At 39.8% G+C, this 15377-nt stretch overlaps 1 protein-coding gene across 6 annotated transcripts in view; it reads left to right on the top strand.

Moving 5' to 3' along the window:
- Positions 1–15377, top strand: part of CACNA2D1 (calcium voltage-gated channel auxiliary subunit alpha2delta 1) — a 657865-nt gene that overhangs the window by 611023 nt on the left and 31465 nt on the right. For all 6 annotated transcript variants that reach the window (XM_083183071.1, XM_083183072.1, XM_083183070.1 and 3 more), the window contains 6 exons: positions 1719–1803; positions 3670–3732; positions 4635–4738; positions 7018–7104; positions 10532–10599; positions 14574–14615. In XM_083183071.1, the coding sequence (XP_083039197.1) occupies positions 1719–1803; positions 3670–3732; positions 4635–4738; positions 7018–7104; positions 10532–10599; positions 14574–14615 (449 nt within the window). The remainder of the gene's footprint in view (positions 1–1718; positions 1804–3669; positions 3733–4634; positions 4739–7017; positions 7105–10531; positions 10600–14573; positions 14616–15377) is intronic.

Below are 15377 nucleotides of genomic sequence, written 5' to 3'. Positions count from 1 at the left end.
GTACTGTATACCCATTTTCAGTTGGCCGGGCCATATGGAGAGCTGTGTGCCCATTGTTGAAGCACACGGTGGGATATCCTGAACAAATACCCTGCTATGATAACCCACTGCAGCAAATCCTATTGCCATGTGCCTGCTGTGGGGCATGATGTAGCGATGCACCTAGTGGTGTACTGTAACTAGAAATTTTGCTCCCCTCTTCCTACATTCTTGTTGCAGGGGTTTCTTGCTTGTCGCCTGAGGCTTCTTGCTCATTACTCTAAGAGGTTGCATTCTCATTGCCAGGAGGTTACATGCTGATTGCCAGGGGCTTCTGGCTAGTTGCCAGGGGTTTAATGCTCATTGCTAGTGGTTCCATGCTCATTGACAGGGGTTTAGTTCTCACACCATGCTAGCACACCCAGAATCCAGCACTTTCAAGAAGCACTATATGTGCTACACTTCCATGACAGATGCTAGAGGTCGAGTAGGACTTCTAGCATCTGTCGCCTCCATTTTTTGCAGGGCCTTTTTCAGCTCATTCCATGCGGACATCTAGACTCCCTGAAATCTGTCGAGACCATGTGTCCCTGTGGCATTGGCTCCTCCCATGTCACCACTTAGACTGTTGTGGCCTTGCTATGCCACTGAATGCACCCACCTCCATTTCCTGTTGTGTGTTGGGATCGATATCATGACATCTCCCCATTCACACTGCACAAAAACCTGGGTCGTGAAGGGCCATGTTGAATATCCCAGGTCCAGCTACCAGGAATGAAAGCAGTGTAATTCCCAGGTCGTCCCAGGTTGCTGGGCAGTGTGAACGGGTAACATGGTTCGAGGGACCCTTGTCCCATGCACTTCTATGGAAGAGGCAGCAGCATCACCACCTCAATGCTGCCTCCGCCCCCACCCGATGCACTGCCACACCTCTGAATGACATCAGCAACCTGGCAATAAGCCGTGTCACTGTGAGCAGCAAACAGTGCAAATGCCAGGTCGCTCCCGGGATGGACCTGTGTCCAAATTCCAAGTGTAAATCGGCATCTGCGATGTGATAGGGGTCTCATGCAAACAGCTGAGGGAACTCTGCAGCTTCAAAGAGGATCCTCAGAACACTACAGTTAGTCCTACACTGGGTACATCTTCATGATGATATGTTTTCAGCGGGCATGGGTTCCTAAAGGGCACCGTACTTCGAGGCCCTGCCCAAGTTGCAAGAAGGAGGGATTGCAGAAGATTTCCTCAATGTCTGCCACAATCCCTTCATTTCTGATTGCAACAGACAGCCAGCCCCCATACAGGGGCTGTTATGCTGCTGGATTTACCAAGTGTGGAATTTAAAGCCTTTTTAGAGCTTATTGAACATGCTGTGATAGATATAAGCATGTGCAGCAATGCAGTTGAGGGGCAAGCATGAATTAAAGTGATTTCATATGCTACTCAGCCTTGCTTTATGCAAATAAATACTACTCCTTGGCACAAAGTGCATTGATAGGGAATTTTTCTTTTTGGGGGCTTGTAACAAAAATTGTATTCATTTTTATATCTCTTGGTGCCATATATCCCAGGAACTCTCTCAGTTTGATGAATATTTTTCTTGACCAGTACCTGAGTGCTTTGATTGATATAACAGCATGTTAGGCCAAGGTATACAAAATTGTCCTTATCTGTTTCCTAGTGGTATGTCCTGTAGAAATTAACATTCTATATTTGTATTTTTAAATTGTGTTTCATAGGCAATAAGGAATTGATTAACAGAGCACTACTGGATGCAGGGTTTACAAATGATCTTGTACAGAATTATTGGAAAGGACCGTTACCGTAAGTTATTTGTTCATTTTTATGTATGTTTTTTGTAAATGAAGTATTATCGTAGATGACAGGTAGTAGTATGCCTTTTATAATTGTTTATTATTTTATATTGTAATTTATTAGTTTGCAATTATTCATATCTGCTCTTGTTGTCAAAATCAGTCTGATTGTTATTCCACAGTCGAGTTTCATATGCAAAGTAGAAAAATGCATTTCATGGAGATGAATAGATTTCTACAAGTTTGCATCTTATCTTAGTTTAACAAACTACATATAAACATTAAAGACAGTATTTTTAAGTTTTGATAATGTAACTATAATCATTACATTTACAGTACTTACTGTATTTGCTCAGGAAATTAGTTTTGTTAATTACTGGTTCGGAAATAATAACTATATGTCACATTGGCAATACCACCTCTGTTTTTCAGTTTGGGCCTCAACAAATAATTATAGTATTAAGTATTAGCTTCTTGGTCCCCCAATAGGCTGTCAACCAAGCCTATATGTGACTAAGTATTAGGTACTTTGTACGTACCCCATACTGATCTCTGTACTGCTAAGTAGGGCTGTAGACATGGGTTAATGTCATTATCATTCATGAGCCACATACTGGCTCGTGCACACTGATGGGAGTATTAGGGTTCAGTTTGTCTTGTACAATTAGCCAGGACAGAAGGTTGAAGCTACTGTAGATATCAGCCTAACTGGCAAGTAATACAATGGACTTTACCACTTGGAAGAGGATACTACCAGGTTGTTATACATTTTATAAAGCTTCAAAACAGCATGCAATAACATAACCCTAATATTTTCTAAACAAAATTTTGGTATTGAATTTACTGGAGCAATAAGTAAGGTGTAGAGTAGTCAGTCACTTTTCTTTAGAAAATTTTGAAGGAATATAGGCCTGATTCAGCCTCAGTTGCAGTTGCAGGCTGTGGGGGCAGCCCAGCAGGTCCCTCACCGCAATGTGCCTGCACAATTTTGGGGGCACATCTGCCTTGTGAAAGGGGATGTCCCTTCTATAATGGGGTTGTAGTTTTAATGCACTTGGTGGTAATGCCCCAATGTTTTTCTCTTAAAGCATTTCTTTTTTCTTAAAGCATTATTTTTCCTTTTATATTTATATTTGGCAGCTGCATAATCCTTTGAGTGCATCCCTAATTATTTGGGAACAAGTATTGGTACAGTCACCTAATTATTGCTTAGCAAATCATGCCCCCATCCACTTTTCACTTCAGATCTTACCATTTTTGTATGGTGCTCTTGTACAACAATATGTACATTTGGTCCACAGTGCTGCGTAATACTATCTCTTCAAATACTTATTTGAGAAAGCAGTATTTTAAAAAACAATTTTTAGGGTCAATCCAGTTATGATCTCAATCCAAACTTGTGGATTTTTGTACACAGTCCTACAAGGCTGCAAAGAAATATGTAGTTCTTGTAGGGCACACAATTCCTTGCACCATGATTAAATCATGGTTAATTGGATTGACCCATTTAAATGTTAAAGTCAACATACTTTTTCAGACTCAATACAGTATAAGATAATGCATGAACAGAGGTCTTTTCAGTATCTGTTAAAATTTATTTTAAAGGAATTGAGGAACTTTGATCTTGGTTTGTGTAAAATAACCCAAAACACATTGTGTATGAACCTTTTACTAACAGGTGATTTCATAAAGTATATTTTACTGTAGGAAACATAATTTTTAAATATTAATTTTTAACGTCACTTACATTACAATTACAGACAGCATTGAAATGTAACACAGAAAATGTATTATTCAATATGTTGAATACAATCGGATGTTGTTTTAAATAATATTTTATTTTAAGTAATTTGAGATTATTTCTTATTTCTTCCAGAGAAGGGGTTGGTGCCAGATTTGTAACGACAGATGGCGGAATTACAAGAGTATATCCAAAGAGGTAATATATAGTCTACAGAATGTAAGGTGTCCTACAGTATCACCTGTGGCTAACTTCCACTCTTAGTGCACCTCCATTTTCCACATCCTCTCCTACTGGTGCTGGGGAATTCAATCACTGACTATGCCTGAGTACTTACTAATGTAGGAATTATAATGTAACATGAGGGCACCACCACCTTTTAAGTGGTCATCAGTGATGCTAAATTGAAGGCCTAACACCATTCAGGAAACATACCTGGGAACTTGCCTTGAGTCCAGGTATCCTCATGCTACAGTACACTAACGTCTATGCAAATCATCCTCATACCTTTATCATCCCAGCGTAGGGCAATGTAAAACAATGTAAACAATGAAAACTGAAACAGCTCTATTGGGATAAATAAGTCAATAAGAAATAAGTAAATGGCAACAATTGGGATTTTTTTTTACCTTTAATGCATAAGTACTGTAGGTTCACACCAAAAAGTGCATTGAAATTGTCTATATACATTGATGCATTTGCATGGACATTGGCATAACTACCTGACAAATGGAATTCAAAGGTAAGAAAAAATGGTACAAAGAACACTCTGTGTACCCAATTCCCATTATATTTTATTTTCACATGCACTTTTTTTTACTCTCATTTAAGATTAATGTACATCTATATTGTAAATATATTTTTTATCAATTGGTACTTTACAGATGTATTGTTTGGCTTGCAGTCAATTGTGCACTTGGTGTATCTTTTGGATCTAGGAATGAGTAATCTGTAACTTACTATAAACAGCTCATTAACTTATTACAGTTCATGATGTAGACATTTGCATGGGAAAAGTTCAGGCTATGACGCATATTAAAAAATGTCTTATAAGATGCCCAGTTTATCCCTATCTTATGGTTGTATTTTATTTATTATAGTGCCGGGGAGTACTGGTATGAAGATCCTGAAACATATGATGACAGCTTCTACAAGCGAAGTTTAGACAATGACAACTATGTGTTTACTGCTCCATACTTCAACAGTATGTTTATATTGGTCTTTGAAAAGAAAATGTGTCTTATGTACGCCTTCCCTTTTTTCTGGAGAAACTTGCATTGCATACGACATCACATAAAAAAGTAACATTCTAAACGCATACACAAATCTAATGTTTTTTTAGTGGCATATGGTTGGTGCCAGTGTTGGTGTGAGGGGACTTGAGTGAAGTGAGTAAGAACAAGTTCCAAATTCATGGGTCCATTTACTAAGCCAAATACACAGATAAAGTCAATGGAGATAAAGTACTACTCATTCAGCACCCAACTGTCATGTTTTCAAGTACAGCCTGTAACATGTCAGTTAGGGGCTAGTTGGCTGGTACATTATCTCCGTTAACTTTATCTTTGTCCAAGGTTTAGTAGAATATGGAGAATCTAGGAGATTGGGAGTGCAAGTTGGACATCAGGATATTTAGGATTGAAACAGGAGCCTCCTGCAGAATTAGATTATAGTATATTTTAGGTCCATAAGAGATGCTCAAGATGAAGTGGTGCTGAAAATTTTGAAAGATGCCAATCCATGAAAGAGGGTTGACTACAGCACATCCATAACATCACCAGGCACCAGTTTATTGTACAATAATGTGCTGACCTCATAGATATTTTGTAAAGGAGTCCAAAACAGATTCTGTCAAGAATCGTGTTATGTATGAAGGCATACATGGTTGTAACATGGAAATGTGGCATTAATGCGCCATTTGGGGCAAAATGTTAATAATAATATCAATAATTTTATGTATATAGCGCACTTTCTCCAGTAGTACATGGATATACTTAAGGGAATTACATAAATGCTTGAGTAAACAGGAGAGTCTTGGGTGTTTTTGAAGGCTCCTAGAGTGGGGACCTTTTTTGAACTGTGCCGGTCCTTGGTCATGTAGGGCTTCAAAATTAATCTTGAACTTTGTAACTTTGGGTCACAATCCTTCAGGTTGGTGCAGAAACTAATTCTAAAAAAGTCTAACCATTAATCCTAACACCTAACATGAATACCCTAACACTCATCCTTAATCCTAACACTAATTCCGTAACACAAACACCCGGACAGTAATATACTAACCCTCACCCTTAAACCTAATACACTAATACCTTCATCCTTAATCCTAATAACAAATAAAATCCCACCCTCACCCTTAATCCTAACCCTAAAGGCCCCCATACACTACATAATTTGGGCCAGATTTCACTTAATTCTGGAGGATTGGGCCGAGAAATCGGGTTTAATTGCCCAAAGCGCGTAGGGTATGACATCCGATCTGATGCGTGGTTCCATGCGCATCAGATCTGGATGTCAGACAGTCTGCACTCGGCCAATCAGCGGCCGCCCAGGCTTCTGAATAGGATGTTTGCTATTCTCCCGCTCACCGCTACCCAGACTCAGTCCCCACTCCCCACCTGCCGCTACCTCTCCAGTTCTGCCGCTAGCCCAATACCCCTCCTGCAGCTGGACCGGACCCCACTCACCGCCACCTCTCCTGCCGCTAGCTCACTACCCCTTCTGCAGCTCCCACGGACTGGGCTGGACCCTGCTCTCCGGTCCCTGCTCCCCTGGACCTGCTCCCAAGGGCCAGGACCCTGCCCCCACCATGGACCCTGATGCCACCCCGCCTGCAAGCTCCCCCTAGACCCTGCTCTCCCGAAGCTCCCCCAGATTTACATGTGATAAATCGATGCGATTTATCACATGTAAAAAATGGCACATCAAGTGCCAAATCATATCAGGGGCTGCCGGGGGAGCTCAGTGGAAGTCGGGGCCAACATTAGGCCGACTTGTTCGGCCTAATGTATGGGGGCCTTAAATACCATAACCAAACCCTTATCCCTAATTCCACTCTAACCCCTAACCCTAATAACATTAGCCTAAATTGATAGACTAGATGGACCAAACGGTTCTTATCTGACATCAAAGTCTATGTTTCTCTGCTAGTTAATAGACCCCCAAGTCACCAACAGCATGTCACAGGGAATGAACAGGTATCCTTCCATCTTATCTTCCTCTTTATCTACAGGGTACATAGTGTACTTATATTTAAGAAAGGAATGCCAAGGGTTTTTAATTGGAATTACATATATGGTTGCTATAGTCTCCACAGAATGTGAAAACAGTTGTGTACTTGAGATTGGTACCTCTCACATTGTGTTCTGTATGATTACAAGTCTGAGAGATATTTGAAAAACAGAAAAAAAATTCCAGTTATCCTTTCGTGAGTTATTAGCTATTTCATTTTTTAACTCACTTTCTATCTACCTTTCTTTTTACTAGGAACTGGTCTTGCCTCCTGTGAAAATGGTATAATGGTGAGCAAAGCAGTAGAAATAACCATTGATGGTAAACTGCTTAAGCCTGCTGGTGAGTATGAATAAAGTCAAAAACTTAAATGTACTACATAATGTATATTGAATATCACTATCCATTTTGGAAAAATACATTTATAAGGGATTTACTGAAGCTGGTAATATGTCCCATTGGTACTATTATTAGTAACACCAACCAGGTTCCTACTGTAGTTTTTCTTTCCAGATGTTTGTCTTCTGGCCGCAGAATCTCTGGTTTACTAGCAAAGGGAACCCTGTCTCATCTGTAATCATTGCAGTGCTTATGGCTTTGTATTGCTTTTTGGTTAGACAAGCCCTCTACTAAAAATAATAAACATAAATAGAGCTTTGCAGAAAGTCCAAATATGTGATGGTACATTGGCAAGTTCTCTGAGCAACACATTTTCCATCCCGTTGAAACTCTAGTCTCCTCATATTGGTATCTATAAAGGGATTATATGGAAGGCAGAGGGCGGGATGTATCAACATACACCTCCGCCCTTCGCACGCAGACGCCGCGATGCTACCGCATATGTACGAACATATGCGGCCAGCATCGGGCTGCGGTAACGGAGACCCCCACGATACCTGTGATGTTGGCTGCGGGGGTCTCCGTCACCTCCCGGCGGCTGCTAGCGTCCCCCTGTGTCTCCTCCTCCCCCCTGAAGCCGGATGTCCTGCCGGCTGTGACACCAGGTGGAGGAGATGATCACAGGAGGACGGGAGGGGGTGGGCGCGCGGACGTCGGACGGCGGGCGGCGAAAGAAGCCCATAGGCTTCTATAGGGTATCGCCACCCAGAGGGTGGCGATACCCTGCCTAGCGAAAACGCTGCGGACGGGTATTGATACATAGGAAAATGCGGTAAAACGGGTGTTTTACCGCATTTTCCCGTTAGTACATCCCGCCCAGAGTGACAGTGGATCTGGGCAATTATATCACCTGCTTCTGGCATTTAAAATGGCATATAAAGCAAGTTAAAATGCTTGGTGTGCAATCATACAATTTATCCTGTAAGTTTCTGACATACTAAGCACTTTGGTATAAAATACTGAGGGGGAAATATAATAGGATAAGAGTTTCAGACAGTGAGAAATTTGTTAAGAAATCTCGTTTTTTAAAGCGGCAATCATTTACACTGCAAAACCAGTTTGATCTCATCCTATTAAATTTCACCCTATATGTTAATAAACTCATTAGTAGAGAAGACCAAAAGAAAACAATATCATAATCCTAACAATTTTACAAACAGATCTACTGTTTTCATTGCTTAACCACGCTAGCTGGTAAACAAATACATAATTGTAACATATGCAATGACTTTAGAATATTGACTGGCCTGTTCATGCTGTCTTTCAAGTTAAGGAAATCAAGTTAACATATACATTATAAAAAGCTCCAAACCCAACCGATGGTTTCATATGGACAAAAGATGGGGTAGAGGTATGCGCTAAAACCCAATGTGTGTTGTTGCTGCTGAGTACAGGTATACTACCAATACCTTAGGGAAAGTTGTATGTCTGGGGTGTACTCTGTGCCACAATACACATGTGCCAATAAATACAATGTACTACTTGATAATTTCAAAGTAAATCTGCTTTATTTGGTAAAAATTGTATAATTTAAGAATCTATAATGGGGGGCCTTAACAGTATGATTAGTACGGTGTGCTCAATAAAAAACAAAACACAATTTGCTAATACCGGTATACACACTGGGGTCGGTTTAGACAAAACGAGACAAACAAACAGGGAACATAAATGTAAACAGTCCAAAGTTGCTCCTCCTTTATAGGTAGTGGGTGATAAAGTCTTTTTAAGGGATTGCTTTTCCCCTGTCTCGTTTTGTTTGTCTCGTTTTGTCTAAACCCACCCTAGTGTGTATACCGGTATTAGCATATTGTTTTTGTTTTTTATTGAGCACACCGTACTAATCATACTGTAAAGGCCCCCCATTATAGATTCTTAAATTATACTATTTTTACCAAATAAAGCAGATTTACTTTGAAATTATCAAGTAGTACATTGTATTTATTGGCACATGTGTATTGTGGCGCAGAGTACACCCCATTGACCGATGGTTTCATATGTCCTAAGTGCTAAAACTTCACAACATGATAAAGTAATTAAAAGCTATTTCTAAGCATTAAGCAAACTGTCAAGATGCATATCTTCCAGTCATCCATCATTAGTTTGAATCAAACCTTTAGAGGGAAAGGGGTTATACAAGAGAGCTACAATACTGCCCCATTGATCTGGAAAATAGCCCAAGTTGCCATGTGACATTGGTTTCTTTTGTTTACCTTAATCAATGAGGTCAATTGTGTTTATGCAAAACAATATAATGTGATATATTAACACAATGGAGAATAACATTTAAATAGAGATCGTCTGGAATTAGATACACTTGAATCCAAATCACACGTGTAAAGTGCTTTGTAGTGTTATGTGCTCATTATCATCAAGAATTGATGATAATGACTGGAGTTTCATTGTACAGGTCGAGTATCCCGTATCCGAATATCCGTTATCCGAATTATTCCGAAAACCAGACATTCCAGAAAGTGAAATTTTTTTTTTTTGCTAAAAACTCACTGGGGACATTTGTAACAGCACTACTGAGGACATGATATGTAACTGGCACTATATATGTGCAAGACAATGATTGCTTGGCATTCAAATTCAGTGCTGAGATACTGTAGTACACAAATTTTGTTTCACGTTTTGAAACCTTGTTTTTTGAACAAATAAAATATATTTGTGTGTATTTTATGTGGTAATAAAATATATTTGTGTGTATATTATGTGTTTATACAGCATAAATGCAAGATACTTCAAAATACATCATTGAAATATTAAAATATTCCGAAATACGGAATAATCCGTTATCCAAAATTCTCCTGGTCCCGAGCATTTTGGATAAGGGATACTCAACCTGTATAAATAAAAAAGTAAATAAATAGCTAATGCATGTGCATTGCAAATAAGTGTTTTGTACTAAAACTAAACATTTGTCCCCCCTAAAATGTAAAGCATTTTTCTTTATTTTTAGCTTCTTATAAAAGACATACTCAGTTATCTTGTATACCCCTTTTGTAACAAGTAGAAATATTATGAACATGCTGTTATGAACACATTACAATACAGTCACCAAGGCTGTAGCTAGACTGATAATGAGCTATCTGCATGTGTGCAACCACAACTATTTAATGGCATTTGTACCAGGGTGACTCTGGGTGGGCTTTTTGAGGTTTTCTACTGTCTTTGCGTAGTCAGTAAATAATCCTTCCAACCATTTAATTGCAAGCACAGGATGCACTGTTATTTGTATGTAATAATTGGCAGACAGAAATTTCTAGTTAAAAAATATAGTTTTTATTACTTTCCTGGAACACTTTTGTGGTAGGTGGCTCTTACAATATACATATTATAGTTACAGGAATTTCATGTATTTGTGTTTTAGTTGTTGGAGTAAAAATAGATTTTCAAAACTGGATGGAGAATTTTACAAGTGCTACCACGAAGGAATCGGTAAGTATTGATAATTAATAATTTTATAATTTACTTGAATCATACAAGGTGAAAAAAATGTATCAATTAAGAACTGAAGAAGACAAAAAAGAGGCTTACATTTAATTGATATGGTAGAATCACTCTGGACAAGTTTTTCTTCATTTACTGCAATATGCTGTAGATTATATTTATCCTTCCATTAGGGGATTCGGTACTTATGTATTATCTTGGCTCCCATGTTAAATGCACCCCATTTTTTCATACCCCTACTACGCATGGAGTTGATTTTATATAGTGTGGCGAGCGCAGCGAGCCACCGTGCCCGAACGGTGGCGAGCGCAGTGGTCTCATAAGAAAAACGGGAGCCCAGAAGTACCGGAAATTCTTATTACATGGGTAGATTAGATACTGATTTTGTTAAATGTAATAGAAAGAAGCTTGCGTTACAGTGTATCTGGAACGTGTTCACAGCTCTGCATTTTTTACACACTTATTCCAAAATTGAATAATATAAATTTTCCACAGAAAATTCTACACACCATACCGAATAATAACAATATGAAACTGGGTACTTGTGTAGTTTCACGGCGCCAGCATGCTACTTCCAAGTTCTACGCTCGCCACAAACGATGTTAAAAAAAGTAACTTAACTCCATGCCAACATGGATAGTTCATACCTCCACTATCCATGTTGGCATGGAGTTGAGTTTAAATAGCGTGGCGAGCGTAGCGAGCCACCGAGCCTGCAGCATGGGCGAGCGAAGCAAGCCCCGCAAGGGGACTCAGAAGCATGGCGCCATAATGGCGCCTTGAAACTACACAAGTACCGAAAACTGTTTTTGGAGATTTTTGCTAATTTATAAAAAAAAAAATCACAGCATTTGCCATGATGCTCAAAATTGAGCTCAGGTGCATCCTGTTTCCTCTGATCATTTTTGAGATGTTCCTACAGCTTAATTGGAGTCCACCTGAGGTAAAGTCAGTTGATTAGACATGATTTGGAAAGACACACACCTGTCTATATAAGTTCCCACACTTGACAGTACATGTCAGAGCACAAACCAAGCATGAAGTCAAAGGAAATGTCTGTAGACTTTCCAGACAGGATTGTCTCGAGGCACAAATCTGGGTAATGGTACAGAAAAATATATGCTGCTTTAAATGTCCCACTGAGCACAGTGGCCTCCATCATCCATAGATGAATGAAGTTTGGAACCACCAGGACTCCTAGAGCTGGATGGCCGTCTAAACTGAGCATTCCGGGGGGAGAAGGGCCCTAGTCAGGAAGGTGACCAGGAACCCAATGGTCACTCTGTCAGACCTACAGCATTCCTCTGTAAAGAGAATTAGAACCTTCCGGGAGGACAACCATCTCTGCAGCAACCCACCAATCAGGCCTGTATGGTAGATTGGCCAGATGGAAGCCACTCCTTAGTAAATAGTACTTGTAAGACCACCTGGAGTTTGCCAATATGCACCTGAAGGACACTCAGACCATGAGAAACAAAATTATCTGGTCTAATGAAACAAAGATTGAACTCTTTAGCATAAATGCTAGGCATCATGTTTGAAGAAATCCAGGCACCGCTTAACAGGCCAATACATCCCTACAATAAAGCATGGTGGTGGCAGTATCATGCTGTGGGGATATTTTTCAGTGGCAGGAACTTAGGAGACTAGTCAGCATAGAGGAAAAGATGAACGCAGCAATGTACAGAGACATTCTGGATGATAACCTCCTCCAAAGTCCTCTTCACCTCAGACTGTGGCGACAGTTCACCTTTCAGGAGGACAACGACCCTAAGCACACAGCCAATATATCAAATGGCTTCACAACAACTCTGTGAATGTCTTTGAGTACTAATAAGGAAGGGGTAAGACAGAAATTTTGCACTAAACAGCCGAAAGGGGTGCTAATGGTGATAGGGGTGCTGTCACAATCACCCAAAACGTGTAATACAAAGGAAAAATATCACCATATGTTCCCCATGCACTTGATGTATTTGTCAATCGATGATCCAATCATGGGATTCCACTCACTTCGTAACTCCTAAAAAATATAACATTTTCCACATAGTGTTATACCGTTAACATAAAGTTTATTCCACATAAACAATGATAAATTCTTAATGCTCGTATCCCATGAAATTGTCTACATTTTCACAAAGTAGACAATACATTATTTTAGAAGTACAGATGGTTCTCTTGCCTTCAATGCTATACTCCTCCTCCAAAGATTGATATATATATATAAGGAAAGGGAGCTCCAACTAGTGTAATACAATTCAAATAATATGGGATAGAATGCTACTGTAGCCTTATTCATATATGTACTTCTAAAATATGCGAATATTGAGAATAAACACATCTCCTCGAGCGGATAGTGGGCTCATTAATACTTAAAGTTATCCCTGCAGCCAGACCGGTATCTGATACATACTAACATTGTGATTTATCCACGTATGGGAAAAGTTTATTTGCTACAAAGATTAACTGAATGTTTCAACATTATATTACAGCTAGATAGCTTAGTATGATCCACTTCTTTTTAGATAGTATATGAGCATAATAATTTTGCCATTTAATATTTAGTGTTATTTTATATTTTTCATCTATATTTTATATTATATTTTATTATTTTGTATTTTTATACAGTAGATATTTAGTGATGTATAATCAACGTATTAATATCTAAATACCTATGGTACAGTATTTGACGTTTATGTCACTTATGTCAGTCTTGTATTATTCATGACTAGCACAGATAAATCCTATTTTATTTTGTTGTTGGTTCCCTGCTGTGATATCTAGGTGTGACCACAAGCACACTATTTAAGATCTGCAGCTAAAGTACATTGAGCAAAAAATATTTTGATTATTGAATATCTCTGAATCTGATAAGAGCCTAAATTGTCACATTTTAGGGTCAACATGAGTCTTTCATGTTTTTATGTGTGTCATTGTCAACACCTGAGCATGTGGACCCCCAATTAGTGTACCACATCCCCTCACTTTGCTCACCGTGCTTCAGGCCTGGTGCGATTTGCACCCTTTACTGTATTCAATCTTAATACATGCTACAGTATGAAAGAGTCATAGAAAAAAATCATGTGTTGACCTATTGCCTGCGTTGACCTTTTCACCATATCAACTTAGTTTATGTCGACCATATAGTGTCGACCTATGGTGTTGACTGATGGCGTAGACATTATCTTTCGGCCATCCAAACACTTAGAAGGAGGCATCAGATTCTCAGGCATTAGTGATTAAAGCTGCATTTCAGGATCCATGGGGTTGCGTAAGCTGGTCACCACAGTTCCAGTTAAGATATAACAGCCTCCACTCCCCTGAAACAGCAGAGACAAGCCTTCATTTTGGAAAACGGAGGCCATTGCTGCTCCCTCCTTTCATCCAAATGGTAGCAGACTGTCAATCGCTGAATGTCTGATGCCGACCTGCATTCAACATCACAGATACACAATAAACATGGGCAGTACAGGTCCAGTACATGCTTAAAGTACCAAACATTAGTCATTTGCAACATGAGCTCCAGCTACTAATTCTAATTAAAATGGCTTCATATTGGCTCCGACCCCTCCACAATGATCCGCAAATTGCGGCACCTTGAAGCAAGAGGGTAGGCATGTAATATTGTGGCCACTCTTGCTCCTCTGTCAGGGGGGTTTCTGGGTACTCAGAACCCCCCTGCATGTGCTACTGATATGGATAACATGATTGTTATACTAGAAAATGCATGTATTATTCTTTTAATAAAGTTGCCTGAGCAAACTACCAAAGCAATTTCTACCATTCTGAAAACTGATTTGACTAAAGAAATAAATGACAATACTATTTGTCATGGACATGAACTCCTGTTAGCAATGTGATTTTTCACTGAAACAATGTGCTGTTGTCTTGAGTGTAATCCTAGTGTTTTATTGTAGCCCTCTGTGCTCTTCTTAATGAATAAATGTTCCATTTCCCCTCTCCAGTGTAGGATCGATGAAGTCTGTAACTGTAAACTGGACAGCTCGGTAAGAGTTCTCAAATGTGTTTTAAATAGGAATCTGTGGCTACAGCTGTGTTTTCCCAGTTGAAAAGCCTGTGATTGCTGATAAATTTAAAGCAAAATATGATATACTGTATAATATTGGAGTAGACTGTGCTTGTATGATTTGGTTTGCAGAATGAATTTAGAATCACAGCTATTCACTGTCAATGTATTTTATGTGATTACATCAAATAATACCAATATTTGGTGGACAGTGTGCTACAAGGGTAAATCTGTATCTAATTTTGAAAGCTTTAATATTTTTATTGTTTGCATCCAGCTTGTTTGCTGTATATCTGCCTACATTTTATACCTGCCATGTCCATGTGCAGTCCCTAAGCCGGCGCTTAAGAAGGGGGGGGGGGGGGGAGACAGACAAACGTAGAGTATACTCACTTCCAGGCAAAGCCCACTGTTCCCAGAGACAGGACCCTTCCGGGGAGTGAAAATCACCCCTTCCCCTTCCCTTTAAGAGGCCTAAAATGACTGACAGGCCTTTAGTGGTTGTGCAGGCCTACAGCCTGACTTAGGAGGCCTCAGGCCTAGAGCCTGGATCTCTAGCCCCCGGGCAACGCGCCCACCTAATAGGGCCTCAGGCTTTGCGCCCGGCCATTGGGATACGCGCCTAGCGCCCGATCGTGGGGCTCAGGGCAGGATGCCCCACCAACAATACCTGAGGGCCAGGATAGCCCACCTAGAACACGCACGGGCCTAATGCCCGACCTATAAGGGGCTACGTGCCTAC

Source organism: Crinia signifera, chromosome 4 (genome assembly GCF_055691185.1).
Source record: "Crinia signifera chromosome 4, ASM5569118v1, whole genome shotgun sequence".
In the NCBI taxonomy this organism is placed as follows: Eukaryota; Metazoa; Chordata; class Amphibia; order Anura; family Myobatrachidae; genus Crinia; species Crinia signifera.
This window is presented reverse-complemented; position numbering and strand designations above follow the sequence as displayed.